Source organism: Myotis nattereri, assembly GCF_964212035.1.
Source record: "Myotis nattereri genome assembly, chromosome: 5".
Taxonomy (NCBI): domain Eukaryota; kingdom Metazoa; phylum Chordata; class Mammalia; order Chiroptera; family Vespertilionidae; genus Myotis; species Myotis nattereri.
In genome coordinates, this window is record NC_138080.1 from 18,953,321 (window position 1) to 18,965,882 (window position 12,562).

At 56.2% G+C, this 12,562-nt stretch overlaps 2 protein-coding genes across 2 annotated transcripts; one reads left to right on the forward strand and one right to left on the reverse strand.

Moving 5' to 3' along the window:
• The first annotated feature begins 1,725 nt into the window (after positions 1 to 1,725).
• RAB3A (RAB3A, member RAS oncogene family) lies at positions 1,726 to 7,498 on the forward strand. Its single transcript, XM_081092862.1, has 5 exons — positions 1,726 to 2,198; positions 3,278 to 3,505; positions 4,738 to 4,856; positions 5,547 to 5,671; positions 6,690 to 7,498. Exons 2-5 carry the CDS (start codon positions 3,278 to 3,280, stop codon positions 6,878 to 6,880), a joined length of 663 nt encoding a protein of 220 aa, XP_080948988.1. The 5' UTR covers positions 1,726 to 2,198; the 3' UTR covers positions 6,881 to 7,498.
• A 10-nt stretch (positions 7,499 to 7,508) lies between these two features.
• Positions 7,509 to 10,438, reverse strand: MPV17L2 (MPV17 mitochondrial inner membrane protein like 2). The gene is made up of 4 exons (XM_081092863.1): positions 10,142 to 10,438; positions 9,387 to 9,557; positions 8,679 to 8,755; positions 7,509 to 8,583 (listed from the first exon to the last, which is right to left on the reverse strand). Exons 1-4 carry the CDS (start codon positions 10,326 to 10,328, stop codon positions 8,398 to 8,400), a joined length of 621 nt encoding a protein of 206 aa, XP_080948989.1. The 5' UTR covers positions 10,329 to 10,438; the 3' UTR covers positions 7,509 to 8,397.
• Between the last annotated feature and the right edge of the window lie 2,124 nt (positions 10,439 to 12,562).

The window sequence follows — 12,562 nt, forward strand, 5'->3', positions numbered from 1 at the left end:
TTCTGATGTGTCAGGAAAGAAAGGTGTGATAGGAAGGACAGGGTGACATTGGAACCTCTGGAAGGAGATGGTGGGGTTGATCAGGCTGAAGGGGATGGGAGAGCAAGGGGAGGGAACAGCTAGGGGACAAGTGCTCTAGGGAACAGCAGGTGCAAAGGTCCTGAGGCCAGATCACACCTGGAACCAGTGAAGGAGTGTCTGACTGGAGGAGAAAGAGGAGATGGGACTTGGTGGGTCCTGGGTTTCAGGGAGGGGTTTGGACTTTGCTGAGTGGGGCGGGACCTGGGAGGGTTTGGGGTGCTTCTCCCATCCAGCTCTGTCTCTTCCGCCAGACAGGAGACCACCCCAAACACAAAGCTCCCCATCCCCCGGTCAACCATCTCCAGTTCCAGAGCCACATTCTGATTCTTAGCAAGAAAGGCCTTGCGTTATTTTTATGTTAAAATACAAATCTGTCCGGGCAGAGGCTGTTGCACATTGTTGTGGTGTTTTCCCTGAGGAAAAAAAACAGGTATTTCCAAGTGCCACCCACAGACGGAGCGGAAAGCAGGAGGGTCAGGGAGCCAAGGGGCCTCACGCTCCTGCTTCCACTGGGTGCCTGGACCAGCCGCACCAGAGCTGGGACTGCCATCTTTGTGTGCGGGAACCTGGGGTGGGATTCTTTATTTCTGTATGTATTTCCTGAATTTTCACAATTCCCTGCAGTGGGTTTGTGATACTCTCATGGTCTAAGTGGGGGAGATGGACAAAAGTGTTACCCGGAAGTAAAGTAGATTTCCCAAATGCAAGCGGAGCAGGAGGGACCCTCTGCGCGTCCAGGGCGCCGGGACAGGCGTGCATTGAGGGGGCGGCCTCCAGGCGCCGAGTTATTCTGGTTTCTCGTCGCCTGCGCAGCTGGAGAGCTTTTTATAAACAGGACGCGACTCTCCCCCCTCCCCGCCTCCTGGGGGCCATTGGGGGGTGGGGGATCGGAGCCTCCTGGGGAGCCGAGGGAGCTGGGGCCGGGACCTGGAGTGAGGGCCCGGTGTCTCCTTCTCCCGCCCCCCGCAATGCTGTCTCCCCCGCCTCAATATTTGGGGGGGGGGGGGGAGGACGATGGAGCACCTCAGCCCCAGAGTCTCGCTGAGTCTTGTTTCCCCAGGAGGGAGGGGGCCTCCCCGGCCCTGGCTTTAACGCAGGAACCAGGGAGGGGAAAGCCCAAGACCCGCTGGTACCCGCCTCGCGTCCGGCTCTTTTATCCTGGGCTTTGCAGGGTTAGGGGTCAGGCGGTTTCTCCGCCCTACTTCTGCCTTTTCTTAGAATTCTTCTCTGGAAAATGGGCGTCGGCAGGAGTGGGGTTGTTGGAGCGTCCATCAGCCCCTTCCCTTTTTCTGGGAATTGGTGGGGAGGGTGACTCTACTGGTCCCTGTTTCTTATTTCATCTCAGATACCGGGTGGTGCATCTATCAGCCAGGCCCACTTTGGGGTCTTTCATCTCAGAAAATGGACGGGGTCTCCCAACTCCTATGTCCGCTTTTTCTTCTTTTGTACTTTTTTGAACCCTATCCATAGGAGGTATGGAGCAGCTCTCCACCTCTGGTTCTGTTTTCTAAAATTGGAAAGGGGGGTTTTGGGGGGGTGACAGGAGAACACAGCTTCCTGGTCTGGGGAGAGCGGTGGTGGGGAAGGGGAACGCCCCCCAAACACCCGGACCCGCTCCAGGCCTCGGCCTCCTGTCACCCACAGCTCGGGAGCCACCAATGGACCGAAGGAGGAAGATAATAATCACTGATTGGCTGCTCGGCCCGTCGCTCGGATGCTTAGGCCAGTTAGAGATTGCTGCGCAGCCCCGCCTCCATGACACTTACAAGGGGCGGAACCAGAAGGCGATTCCTCCCCTCCGGTTACGTTCCCGCCCGCTATTGGATGTTCACACTGGGCCCCGCCCCATTTGTGCGTCAATCTGCGCAAGAGTCCCGCCCCTTCCAGCTCTGAGTGCGGCAGTGGGCCACCTCTTCTAGCGCGGCTCCGCCCCAGGATGGCGTCACGGCCGTGTCTGCATGTGAGGCCCCGCCCCGCTCTTTGCAGGACGTCACCGCAGACTGCAGGGGCTCCAGCTGCTGCCGCGCAGCCCTCCATCCTCGCACGGGAGGCTCGTCACCGTCGCCGCCAAAAAAGTCGCCGTTGTTGTGGCCGTCACCGCATCGGTGCAGGGCAAGGTGAGCTCCTGGGAGGCTGGTGCGCTCCCGCTGAAAGCATCTAAATAAACTTCATTTGGATGGTGGATTGGCAGGGTTAGGGCACGAGGTGGGTGGGGGTTAAATAGAGGGAGGATGAGGTAGTCGCAGGCCTGGGGAGGAGTAGGGCCCTGGCTCCCCTCACCTGCCCTACCCTCATCCCTCTTACCCCCGCCTCTGCGGCGGAGGGGGAGGGGAGGCGAGTGCCTTGCGGGAAACTGCGTGCGCGTGCGCGGGGTGTGCACACGCGTGTGCGCGCCCGCCTGTGTGGGCGGGTCTGTATGCACCCTTGCGTGTACCTGAATATGCTCATGTGACTCCGTGTGGGTCCTGACCCAAATATGCCCTTGCTGCATGCTTGTGGAGAGAAACGCATGGATTGAGCGTGTGCGTGCACGGCTGTGTGCATACGTACAGGGGAATGCGTGCCTGTGTGGGTTACGTACACACACCTGCATGTGTGAAGGGCGCCGTGTGCACGTCTGGGTTTGCACCTTTATATATGCATGCCGGTGTGCAGACAGGCGTCTGCGTCTCTGTTCTGTGTTCCGAGTGTGTTGTTACCGGTGTGTGCCCTGCTGTGTGCACGTGAGCGTGTGCATGCTCCACCCCTATCACGTGATGCAGCTGCCTCAGCTTGAGCTCCCTCAGCCTGGAATTGGGGCTGCAGATTTGCATCCAGGCGGACTGTCCAGGTGTGCCCGCTTTGGGTTCTGAGGAACATAAATGATAGATGGGGGGCGGGGCCGGCCGCAGTTACCCCCTCCGGGCACAGCCCTAGGGTGTAGGGTTACAGCCTGACCTGGGGCACAGGTCTACCGGAGGGGGCTGCAGGGGTGTCCTCATCCTGGCTTCTCTGAACTCCTTCCTGAAATACACTCCCCTTCCCCCACCTTTCAAGGTCACATCAGGCCCTCTGCCCTGGGTTCCACAGTTAGTAGTACTGGGGCTTCTGGTGGAACGCTAGTTCCTCTCTGTGGCTCTAGAGTTTTCTCCATCCTGGGCCTGGGCCTGGGGATGGCAGAGGACCCCTCACACTAGCCTGTGCCCCACATTCCCAGATGGCGTCAGCCACAGACTCTCGCTATGGACAGAAGGAGTCCTCGGACCAGAATTTTGACTACATGTTCAAGATCCTTATCATTGGTAACAGCAGCGTGGGCAAGACATCGTTCCTCTTCCGCTATGCGGACGACTCCTTCACACCCGCCTTTGTCAGCACTGTGGGCATAGACTTCAAGGTCAAGACTATCTACCGCAATGACAAGAGGATCAAGCTGCAGATCTGGGTGGGTCCAGCTGGGGGGCTCCTAACTCCATCTCTCCCTCCCTTCCCGGAAAAACAGCCCCAGCTTTGCCCATCTCTTCATTCATTCATTCACACAACTGGGCGTTTACCATGTGCCTACTGTGCACCCAAGGCACAGGAGAGAGAGCCCTCCTCTTCCACGGGAGCTGTCAGTGCTCGCCAGGGCTGAGGGATGAGCCAATGCTGGGTTCTTCCTACACCTCCTATCTGCAGGAGCATCACTGGGCTGGTGCCTGTTTCCTCGTCTGCAAGTTCTTCCATGTGAGTCTGAGGTTTCACCAGATGTTGGCCCCCCAACCTCATTGCCTGGGACAGGCACCTCCCCAGGGTCACCTGGCTGCCTCCCACAACCCCAGAGAGATCTGAAGGAGCCTCCGTGGGCTCCCACCTCACACAGGGTAAACCCCAAACCCCACCCTGGCATGGGAGACCCTGCCTGGTCTGTCCTTGTGATACCTCCACCCTGTCTCCCTCCATTGCTGCCTCTGCCTTACTATTCCTCAAACTCACCAAGCAGTCCACGCCAGCACCTTTGGCCTGGCTGTGCCCTCTCACTTGCTTCAGGTCCACATTTATTTTCCTCCTCAATCCTTACCGCCCTCGGACATAGTATACATTTTCTTCCGTGTGTTTATTTTCTTTCTTTTTTTAAAAAATATATTTTATTGATTTTCCATAGAGAGGAAGGGAGAGAGACAGAGAGTTAGAAACATCGATGAGAGAGAAACATCGATCAGCCGCCTCCTGCACATCTCCCACTGGGGATGTGCCCGCAACCCAGGCACATGCCCCTGACCGGAATCGAACCCGGGACCCTTCAGTCCGCAGGCCGACACTCTATCCACTGAGCCAAACCGGTTTCGGCCATGTGTTTATTTTCTGTTTCCCACAACTGAGCTGTCAGTCCCACAGGGGCAGTGATTTTTATCTGCTTTTACAGCTGTTCCCCCAGTGCCCAGTGTGGTATATGGCACAGGGCAGTGCCCTGTACACGTGCATTGATGAATGAGGGGACAGTTCTGCAGGTGCCGGACTCTATAGGATGATTGAGCACCACATTCTTGGTGCCGGTGGCTGGCTGGCTCTCCCTGGCCCCCTGTGCCTCTGGGCAAGCTCTGGGTCTTGCGAGAGCTGGACTGGATTGTCTCAGAGCTCATTTCCACGGAAGAACTCGCATGGGGGTCCTCTCTGACCCTGTCTCTTCTTCCTCAGGACACAGCAGGGCAAGAGCGGTACCGAACCATCACCACAGCCTACTATCGGGGTGCCATGGGCTTCATCCTCATGTATGACATCACCAACGAGGAGTCCTTCAACGCTGTGCAGGACTGGTGAGCACCCCCTCACCCCCTCTCTCAGACTGTCTTCTGAGCTGGGTTTGTTGCAAAGCCTGGGGGGTAGGCTGATGAGGGGTCCCTAGTCCCCTGACAGATATATAAATAACAATATTGGGGGCCCAGACCTGCTGTCAATCTATAATCATTAAAACAGCAGGTCTGTCCCTATGATACCTCCACCCTGTTCTGTCTCCTTCCACTGCTGCCTCTGCCTCATCATTCCTCAAACTGTCTTCTGAGGAGGAATGAGGCTCAAAATAACAGGGGGAAAAGATTTCAGGTGGAAAAATGAAACGAAACATATGAAAAAAAATCTGAGGGTGTGGGGGGAGAACAGACAATATAAGGACAGTTAACACAGGTTTAAGGACTTACACATTTACATTTCTGCCCAGAAGTAATTATAAATTTTAAGAAAATTTCTGATTTTGCTGAGGAGAGAGAAATTCTCTCTGGGGGCAGGGATCTGGGAAGGTGAAAGAGATTGCTTGAAAGAGATTTTGAAGAGCAGGGAACTCTGAAACAGACACCCACAGACAGCAGCGCGTTTCCGGCAGGACAAAGGCTGGAGGAGAAATGGAACCTGCCAGGTTCAAGGGAAATGGGGAGCTGAGGGCTGGAGAGGGGGAAGGAGTGGACCTCAGATCCTCCAAGCCCTAACCTGCCCATTGCCTTCTCCTCCAGGTCAACCCAGATCAAGACCTACTCGTGGGATAATGCGCAGGTGCTGCTTGTGGGGAACAAGTGTGACATGGAGGACGAGCGAGTGGTGTCGTCCGAACGTGGTCGGCAGCTGGCTGACCACCTTGGTGAGTGCCTGGAGGGGCTGGACACCTACAGGCTAGAGGAGGGACGCTGAAACCCTGAGGGGGAAGGGACACACCCAAGGCCTCACAGCAAAGCCAGATGAGGTCTGGATGCAAATCCAATCCACTCTTTCGGCAAACTGGCCGTGACCCAGGAACCATGTACAGTGGGTCTTGGTAGATTCATTCTGACACCTTCACTGCCCCGCCTCATGCTGGGTGCTGCTGGCCTCCAGCTGTGTGGGCAGCTGTGTGGGATATAAGCACTAGGGCTGGGGAAGTCCAGTGGGGATTGCCTCCAAGGCTTCGTGGAGGAAGGACACTGCATCCGGTTAAGACAGGGTGGTCCTTTAGGCAGAGGAAACAACTTGGGCAAAGGCCGGAGTGGGAAAGACCCTATGCATTTTGGCAAATGCTTTTACACAGTTGCAACATGAGGGCAATTGGGATGAATGTGGCCAATGAGGCAGGGTCTGACCACAAGCTGAAGAGCTGGGCCCTTCCTAGGGCAATAGGGAGCCACAGAACGTGAGCAGGCGCAGGCATGGCTGGATGTGAATGTCAGATAACACCAGGGACAGTGTATGGGACTGGGCCAGGCGGTGAGTCTTACCAGGGCCTCGGGGACGATGAGAAGGGGAGTTTTGTGTGTGGGTGTGTCTTTTAAAATTTTTTATTTAATTGATTTTAGAGAGATAGAGAAACAGCACTTGGTTGCCACTTATTCATTGGTTGTTTCTTGTAAGTGCCCTGACTGGGGATCAAGCCCACAACTTCGGCACAGCAGGACGACACTCTAACCGGCCGAGCTAACCAGCCAGGCCAAGAAAGGGACAGTTTTCGGGTGAAGAAAGGAGGGCAGAAAACAGCGCTGACCCAGTTAAATGTCACTGCCCCACGTTACTCGCCAGGGCCTTTATGGTGCAGTAGGCGCTAGGAACCTGCAGTGGTTTCTGACCTCAGAGAATGTCTTGGGGAGCGGGGGGCCCAAGGTCTTCACCCCTTTCTTCCCTGACCACAGGGTTTGAGTTCTTTGAGGCAAGTGCCAAGGACAACATTAATGTCAAGCAGACCTTTGAGCGCCTGGTGGACGTCATCTGTGAGAAGATGTCCGAGTCGCTGGACACGGCTGACCCTGCTGTCACAGGCGCCAAGCAGGGCCCACAGCTCACGGACCAGCAGGCGCCCCCACACCAGGACTGCGCCTGCTGAGAGCTGGCCTACCCACCCCCGCCCTACCCTCCCCAATCACCTCCCGGCCCCTCCTGACCACGGGCACAAGACCCTGCCCCGACCGAGCCCTAGCCCGTCACCCTTATTTATTATTGTAGCTATTTATTTATTTATTTATTGGCGATATCCCCTGGGGGCTTGGCACCACCACCCCCTGCACCCCACCCTGTACATACAGCCCTGTCTCTGCTCTGCCGTGGCGTGTTGTTGCCCCGCGAACTCACCGCTCATCCTCTTCTCTAGAACCCCACCTTTTTAAAAAGTCACCCCATCTATAGCTCTGTTTTGAAGAGGGGGCCAGATGACACCGGAGGGCAGGGTGACCAGGTGATGTCAGGCAGCCAGGCCTGTCAGCCCCTTGGCCACAGTGGGATCTCAGCATGGACCACAGGATGGGTCAGAGCCTGACAGTGGCCCACCTCGCTCCTGGCCCCAAGTTTTACCTTCTTATTTTTAAGCGGGGGCTGCAGTGGTTCCTCACGAACCTGGGAATACCCCCACAGACCTGACGTCATGAGTGTCAAATGTGCTCCCAGTTCTCCCAGGAGATGTCATGACAACACTACACACACCCAATAAAATGGATGGACGATGCTATGTCTATGAGTGCTGCCTGCCAGCGCTGGCTATGGTCATCTGTGAGACTGTCAGTGACAGAGAGAATTTAATGAAGTTTCCACAGCCCACAATCAGAACATGACCCTGGTGCTGCCCAGGCCAGGCCCTGCTGAGTGGACAGGCAATGTCCCCACCTTTGTTCCAGGGCTGAGCCCAGCCCAGCAGTTTTGAGGGCGTGGGACTGGCTGGGTGGCTGGGGCCCAGTGCTGAAGATGGGACATCCTGGTCATAGGGGCTCCCAGTGAGAAGACCTGGGGGATGACTGTCCATCTTCATGGTTATGTTCCAGATGGGAAGAGTAAGGCCTGGTAGTGGGCTTGGAAGGGGCAGCCCAGCCAGATGCCCAGGAGTGGGGGGTGGGGGTGGGTGTGGGACTGGAATTCAGCCCAGGACCCTGCCCTGCTTTGGGCCCATCCCCCTTCCCACCCAGGTGGGTGGTCAGCTGGAATCAGTTTTGCCTCATCTGGCATCTAGTCGAGGGGGTGGGGCAACTCCGTCCTCACAGGTGGGTGGTCAGCTGGAATCAGTTTTGCCTCATCTGGCATCTAGTCGAGGGGGTGGGGCAACTCCGTCCTCACCGGGCCACCCATGCCGGGGTGTCAGGGTGCCTGGGGTCTGTCCACACAACAGGGTCTGGTCGCATGCCACCTTCATCCCTTCCTCCGGCTCCTCACCACGCCCTCCCTTGTCTGGGGGCTGAAGTCAGCCTCACTGGAAAGATGAGGCAGGGACCTGGCTAAGGTCCTGTTGGACTGCTGAGAGGGGCTCGGTCTTCCCCCTGCTGGTGATCAGCTTCCCGCCTGCCAACCGTGGGGTGCGGATTGTCAAGGGCGCAGGAGGCCCTCACCCTGGAGGGGGGCTGTCCTGCCACTTGGGGCTCACATGTGTGGCCCCTGAGAAGTTCCCTGGGTGCCTGGTCTGTCCACTGCGTTCACCCGGTACTTCAGGTAGGAAAGGTACGTGTCCCAGCCCAGTGTCAGGCCATTGATGTAGGTGACTCGGAACTGGGGGGGCACAAAGAGGAAGTTCACCAGCTGCGCCGCAGGCCACACGCACCAGTCAGCCTGTGGGGAGGGACAGAGCGCGGTAAAGGGTGGGCCCAGGGAGCCGCGGGGGAGGAGAATGAACGGGGCGGTGGGGCTCGGGGTGCCATGCCCACCTTGTAGAATTCCCAGAACTTGGCCCGAAGCTCCTGGCAGCTCTCCTCCAGGGACTGGCCCTCTAGGCTGCCAATACCTGGGGAAGAGATGAGCGTGTCAAAGGTTAGGGAGTCCTGATGATGGAGCCCGAGGGGAATGACCGGAGAGGCACAATGTCCCGGGCAGAGGAACCTACATTTAACGGCCTGTAGGCGTGTGGTGGGTGTGGAGAAACAACAGGTGGGGGGGGGGGTCACAGTGACAGGTCCATCTGAAGGACAGGGACACACCCTTCCTGATGCTGAGGCTGTTTTATTACCTGTCCTTCACTGATGAGGAAGCTAAGCCTGTGGGGTGGGGAACAGGTGAGGACTTTCTTCCTGGAGGCAAAGGCTGGGGTGACTGCCCCATCGGCTCTTCTTCCTTCAGGCCATTCCTCTACCTGCTGACGCCTTCAAGTCTCAGCCGAGTTCCTCTCCTCTGGGAACCCCTTCGCCCCTTCCCCCCAGAGCAGCCCCATCAGACCCTGTCCCCATCCCTCCTCCACTTAGTGCCATCGTCTGTGCTTCTGCCACTCACACCTGCCCCCACGAGGTCTGTCCTGTGACCCAGCCTCCAGTCTGGGGCCACCCACCAAGGGAGGTGCATCCGAAATGCCCCTGGCGTCCTCCCTAACACAAGGCTGGCCTAGGAGGGTTTGCAAAGCTCAAGCTCATGGGGCTCCTTACCCAAGAAGTACCAGACACCCAGCAAGGGCGAGGCCACCAGCTGGTCGACGAGGACCTTCCTGAGGACGTTTGGAAGTCCACGGAGGCCGGACGCAGGGAGCACGCGGTCCAGCCAGAGGTACCAGTAGTGTAGGAAGGGGCCCATGCTGCAGCCCACAGCAAACATGCTCACTGAGGGCAGTCCAAGGGGTGGGGGGCAGGTCAGTACCTTAACCTCCCGTCCACTCTCCCTGGGGAAGCCCAGCGCCCCTCCAGAGACCACCCAGATGGTCTCCCACTGCCAGGCTCCATCCCAGGGGCTGCTTTTACATCTCACCGCATCCCTTCACCGCCCTGCAGAGGATTCTACCATCGCCCCTATTTCCAGAGAAGGAAACCGAGGCCAGGGCACACGCGCAGGCTGCCGGGGTCCACCCCCGGGTGCAAGGTCCCAGGCTGAGTGCTCATCCCTCAATGCAGGAGGCAGGGAAGCAGACCAAGGGGTGGGCGGGGACGAGACCCGAAGGGTGGGAGTGGATGGACACGCTCCGAGTTGGAGGAAATGGAGCCTGGGGAAGGGATGGGGCAGAGGCCCGGGTGGGAGGGGAGACCCGGGTAGCGGCTGTCAGGTTGTAGGGTGCGCGCGGAGATCAAGGGTCCTGCCGGGGACTCGGCCCGCGGGTTAGGGGTCATGGCCCGCGGGTACGGTCCAGGGGTTTCCAAATCTGGGGTCGGGTCAAAGGTTCCCTGGGGTCAAGGACTAGCAGCCTTCTCACCTGAGCGCCGGGGGTCGAACTTCTGGCCGGGCCGGGCGCGGATCTCCCAGGACTGGCGCGCGCCGTCCCCGGCCGCCATGAGAACGCCACAGCCCAGCGTGTTGGTGAAGAGCAGCGCGCGGCCTTGGAACATGGGCTGCCCCGCTGCCCACAGGCCGCGCAGCCAGCGCCAGCCACCCGACGCCATCGCGCGCGGGGATCCAGGGACCGGCGCTCCGGGCCACCCTGCCCGCGGCGACCAATCGTGCGTCCCGGCTGCGCCCGGGATGTGCTGACTGCTCGGTGCTCCACTTTGCCCGCCCTGAGAGGTCTTATCCAATGAAAGGCCGACATCCTACCCCTTGGCCAATCCCTAAACGAAGACGGGCATAGCCGTATGGACCAATCACAAGCCACGCTTGCCAACAGCTGACGTATCACCTCGTTTCCCCGCCCCTTTCTGCACTGGCCTAAGGGTAACTGTCGTCACATTCTTTCTTTTTTTTTAATATGTTTTTATTGATTTCAGAGAGGAAGGAAGAGGGAAAGAGAGATAGATGAGAGGGAATCATTGATCAGCTGCCTCCTGCATGCCCCCTACTGGGGATTGAGCCCGCAACCCAGGCATGTGCCCTTGGCTGGAGTCGAACCCGGGACCCTTTAGTCCACAGGCCGACGCTCTATCCACTGAACCAAACCAGCTAGGGCTTGTCGTCACATTCTTACCATCTCAGACAGCACTGACCAATCTCAGGCCACCATTACGCCTGTCATCCCGCCTCCCGCATTGAGATGGCCAATCTTAGACAGTTATCACGCTCTATGGTTTTAGCTCTCCCTATTTCGAGATTCTCGCGAGATTCCTGAGCAGGCATTCAGACCAGTGGCCATGTCAGCTACCGGGGCGGAAGTCTAATCCCACAAAGACTCACGGTGTTGGAGGCGGGGCTACAGTTCCGCTACGCGCAGCCGCGTGGGAGCCACAGGTCCAGAACTTGACCTTGGTCTTGGCTGTTAGCTGGGCTTCTGACCGTAGTTCCACAATAGTAATGAGAGTGGTAGGCACTGTTCCAAGCACATTACATGCAGTAACTTATTTGGCAGCAACTCTGCTGCTGCACAAATAACTGTATACCCATGTTACTTCCCGTGCTACTTACTGTAAGGGAAAATGTGAGTTTCAACGGAAACCTATGCATTCACCTACAGGAATAGGGTGTCACAAACTACAGCCTGCGGGCCAAATCCTGTCACTGCCTCTTTTTGTGAAGCCCACGAACTAAGAATGTTTCTTACATTTTTGCATTGGTCAGGGAAAAATCAAAATAATATGGGGCATGTGAGAATTATATGAAATTCAAACTTCTGTGCCCATTTGTTTGTGTTGCTTACTGTCATTCCAATGAGGCGTTTCAACAAAGACTTTGGCCTGTAAAAACTAAACTATTTATTATATGGCACTTTACCAAAAAAATTGCCCTTCGGCATATTCTGATTCTGATTCTATGGAAACTTTTGTTAACTTAAAAACATTTAATCCTGTAAAGAATTTTTGTGAGTTTATTTGAGCCAAACTGTCGACAATTGCCAGGAAGCAGAGTCAACGGATTGAGATAATGCTCCAGAGAATGGCAGTTCTTTTCATCTATTTTATACATTGCAATCAAAGGAGGGGACATAGATGGGTTACAAGAAATACCTTGGTGCCGAAACCGGTTTGGCTCAGTGGATAGAGCGTCGGCCTGCGGACTGAGAGGTCTCGGGTTCGATTCTGGTCAAGGGCATGTACCTGGGTTGCGGGCATATCCCCAGTGGGAGGTGTGCAGGAGGCAGCTGATCGATGATTCTCTCTCATCAATGTTTCTGACTCTCTATCTCTCTCCCTTCCTCTCTGTAAAAAATCAATAAAATATATATAAAAAGAAATACCTTGGTGATAGACTAGAGAGGAGGGAGAAAGCAAAGAGGGGGGAACCTCTGGGGTTGGATAAAAAGTAAAATGATAGACACATACTTAGGTGGGTGCAGATAATTAACAGTCAACAATTAACTTGGTAACAAAAACAATGAAGGAATTTGCGGTATCTTTCCTGGCGCCCAGGACATTAGGTTGTGCTTGGGGTCCAGAAAAAGGGAAGTTACAAGTTACCCAGACATTTCAAGGGTATGTTATCTTAGATGCAAAAAGACAGTTAGGCTCAGTTACGGTAAAGGTTGACCTTGTCAGTGAAGATACCGGCCTAGGAGGTGACTACCCACCATAACTGCTTTTAGTTAAAAGTTTAATTCAAACCACCCTTTGTGGTTACTTTAGGTCTTTGAGTTTGCAAGCCCACCTGCAGACCTTCCCTGAGCTTGTCAGGTTAGCATGTGGCCCCTTTCGTCCACATTTTTTATAAACTGTAGTTATAACTAGAAACAGCAAGAAATAATTGTTAGGTC